General features: G+C 64.7%; 2 protein-coding genes across 2 annotated transcripts in view; one reads left to right on the top strand and one right to left on the bottom strand.

Moving 5' to 3' along the window:
• The window catches only part of CLDN5 (claudin 5), a 1,135-nt gene extending 789 nt beyond the window's left edge, over positions 1–346 (top strand). Inside the window, exon 2 of the mRNA XM_006150421.3 lies at positions 38–346. Within this exon, the coding sequence (XP_006150483.1) occupies positions 38–346 (309 nt within the window). The remainder of the gene's footprint in view (positions 1–37) is intronic.
• A 2,653-nt stretch (positions 347–2,999) lies between these two features.
• CDC45 (cell division cycle 45) overlaps positions 3,000–3,484 on the bottom strand; it is a 36,434-nt gene continuing 35,949 nt past the window's right edge. Inside the window, exon 19 of the mRNA XM_014588561.2 lies at positions 3,000–3,134. The gene's annotated coding sequence lies outside the window, so the exon portion shown is untranslated. The remainder of the gene's footprint in view (positions 3,135–3,484) is intronic.

Here is a 3,484-nt window from a genome sequence, read left to right on the forward strand (position 1 = left end):
GGCGGGGCTTCTTACACCAGCCACGTCTGCGAGCCAGAGGACCGGCCCGGGAGAGCCCTCCATGGGCGCACCGCACACGGACTCCTTGGAACGCCAGGCGGTGCGCATGGACGAGGGTCACCCCGGTCCCTACCCGCGCCCGCGGCCCGTCCTTTCCGATCACCACCAGCCAGACGCTGCTCTCTGCGGACGATGCGCGGTCGGAGGACCCAGCGTTTCCTTTTCTGTGCGCTGTGCTGGCCTGACCGCGGTGGGGCTCGGATTCCCTCCGCCCAGTGGGCGCCAGACTGTAGCTGCTTCCCGGGAGATTTTGGATGTGACCTTTAATCCCAGAGGTCCCTGCTGATGCCAGAGAGCCCAGGGGCCCCACGCTAAGCTGCCGGCTGTCATTAACCCCACTGGAGGGAGCTGAGCCCAGGGGACCAAAGGACTTGGCCTGGACCTCTCCGTCTCACCCCAAAGTTCCCCAGGCCAGGACTGCAAGGGCCCCAGAACCTGAGCTGTAGCCGGGGCTCTGCCCTCTGCAGCTTAGGGGTGGGCGTGGGGAGGTTACAAATTTGCTTAGTAAATGGTTTGAACACTCTCCTACCTGTGTCCTGTCCTCTGTCCTGTCACCTGTGCCATTCACCCTTCAGCCTGCTCCTCCCAGGGCTGATCCCGGGGGGCCTGCGGCCTCCCGTCTTCCCTGCCACCGTCTCACCAGCTAGGTGACACACAGCCTGGCTCACTGCAACCCAAGTTGAGCTCTGCCCTTAGAAGAGCCCCTGCTGAGTCCTGGGGCCAGGGCCAGACCGGGGCAGAGGGTGTAGGATGGGACCCCCGCTGGTGGGCAGTGAGATGGGACATGCTGGGCGGGCAGATGGGCTGCTGGCTCGTCCCAGAAAGGGCCTGACCTCACACCCTGCAGAGTGACATTTCCACCCACCTCTCAGGGCGCCCCTAGCTCCGGGTCCCGTCCAGCGCTCACAGACATGTGCACCTGACCAGGCCCGTTCCTGCAGTGGGTGGGAACCACAGACTCCAGGATGTACGGTTCCTCCAGCTCACGGCAGGCCCACGGCGGCGTTGCCATGGGGAGCAGGCACCGACTGCCAGTTGCCCAGAGTTGCCTCGGCCGGGCTCCAGCCCCTCATCCTGGTTCTGCTGCCAGTCACAGTGTGGCTCTGCACAGGGCCTGTGCCCACCCTGCTGGCCTGGCAGCCAGCCCAGACCGGTGCCAGCCACCAGCACCTCTGTGCCAGCCCCTGCTTGAAGCAAACCGTGACCTTCCTGGGGGGCTGGGAGCCAGTGTTGGGCTCGGCAGGGCACCTGGGGGTGGGGGTGGGATCCCAGGAGGGCAAGGCAGGGCAGGTCATCTATTATGGCCACCGAGAGCTCATTGTGTCCAGCGCTGTTCCAGGCAGTCGAAATTAGCGCGTTTTCACCTCTTGCCAAAAGACAAGGAGCGGAAGAAAGCAGTGCATGTGGCAGAGCCCGCAGGGAACAGCTCCAGGTCCAGCCAGTGGGAAGGCTTGGCGGCTGCCCCCCAACGCTGGCTTCAGGGGCCCTGCCCAGAAATGCCTGGGCCATGTCCAGTTGCAGGGAGTTGCCCAGGCCTGGGCCCTCCATTGTGGGGAGGGGGTTGAACCCAGGGGTGTGAGCGCAGAACAGCCCATGAACTCTGTAGCAGACTCCCGGGAGGGGCCGCAGAGCCAGCCCGTGGGGGTGTCCGGGGAGGCAGAACTTTCCAGCAACTTGAGTTCCCGACTCCAGGCCAGATGGGGACGGTGAGGTGGGTCCTATGTGCAGAGGGGCTGAACCGTGGCTGCACTGGGACTCTGCAGCTCATGAAGGGACTCCGGGCTTCAGAGTCTGTGATCCTGGAGCTGTGACCCCGGGCAGAACTGGGGACAAGGGTCCTTACACTACTGTAGCTGGTGCCAGGGTCTGGCTGGGAGCCGAGCCCTTGCCTGAGCGCAGGGCTTGTAAGGGCTGCAGTTTCTAGGCTCTTCCACCAGCCAGGGTGGACAGTGGAGGGCCCTGGGGAGCCAGGCCACTCACCTGACCCCCGCTGGAGGGGCAAGGGCAGACTCCCCACTGGGGGTTGTTCTGGCCCCAGGTCAGGGAGAAGGGTGCCTCTGATCCAGCTATGCCCACGGTGGCTGCTGCCTTCTTGGGCAACACTGAGACCTGTTGCCACCCCCAGGCCATTCTTATCAGTCCCCACCTCACCCCCTCCACCCCCCACCCCCCGCCCCCAGACTTGAAACCTGCCCAAACCACCCCTGCCTTGAAGGATCCTGCCCCATGCTGCTCCCCACCCCCACCCCCGCCTTGGACCAGTGGCCGTGTCCCCCCGTCTGCCTGGTTCTCCAGGTGGCAGCTGCATACAGCTTCCACCGTGAGTGCTGGGGGGCAGGGGACGCCTGGGAGGGGTGGGCCAGTGGCCCCCACTGTTCCTGACTGGGAAGCGCTGGGAGGGGTGGGCCAGTGGCCCCCACTGTTCCCAACTGGGAAGCGCTGGGAGGGGTGGGCCAGTGGCCCCCAGTTCCCGACTGGGAAGCCCTGGCTCTTTTAAAGGCCACGGAGGACACAGAGGTCCCATCCAGCTGGGACCTCTGTGACCGGGATGTGGGTGACACCGGCTTCAGGGCCTTGGGCCCATCTACCATCTGCTCAGCCGCCTGGTCCTTGGCAGCTGGAGGCCTCCCCTGGCTGTCCCCCTTCCTCGGCAGTGGTGGCCACACTGAGCGTGACAGGAGGGCATGGTGGCCAGGAGGAAGCAGTGGGTGGACGGGCAGGCCTGGCCCTGGCTGGCATGGTCGGACAGTGGTCGGCCTCTGCCCACCGCCGTCGAGAAGCCTGGAGGGCAGGCAGGGAGAGGCTCGTCCTGGGCTGAGCAGGGCCATGGCCCTGTGCTTCCTGCCGGCCTCGCAGAGCCCAGGGTACGGGACCAAGGCTCGCCTGAACCTCAGACCGAGCACGGGCCGGGCGACCGGAGCCAGGACGGGCACCAGACCTAAAACAGTGGGCTTTATTTCCTTACGAACCACTCTGCCTGCATCTCGCACCAAGTCCATAACTTACAACCTAAATAAAAGCCAATTCATATAAATATAAATACAGAAGGAGGTCACTTGTGAAGAAATCAAATTCTGAAAGAGAAAAAAAGAGGAAGGTCAGTACCGAGCAATCCTGTCCTCTCCCCAAACCGCACACACCGCCCAGGCCCGCCCTCTGCTGCCACTACCCTGCAGCTTCTGAGGAGCCTCAGCTGCAGGTGAGGGTGGGGGTGGGTATCTGTGGGTGGAGGGGCAGGCCAGACCCATGAGGTCCCACCATCTTCACGGTGCCCCCTCCACCGCGCCCCTGCCTGGTCCAGGCTGCCTCGGCTTGAGCCCTGACAATCCGGCGGCCCCCAGCACCTCACTCCCCTTGGCACCTCACAGTCCTCCCACTGGCTGTCCCACCAACAGCCAGCACGCTGCTCCCCCCACTTCTCGCC

This window comes from Tupaia chinensis, unplaced genomic scaffold, assembly GCF_000334495.1.
Source record: "Tupaia chinensis unplaced genomic scaffold, TupChi_1.0 Scaffold000287_1, whole genome shotgun sequence".
Lineage (NCBI taxonomy): Eukaryota > Metazoa > Chordata > Mammalia > Scandentia > Tupaiidae > Tupaia > Tupaia belangeri.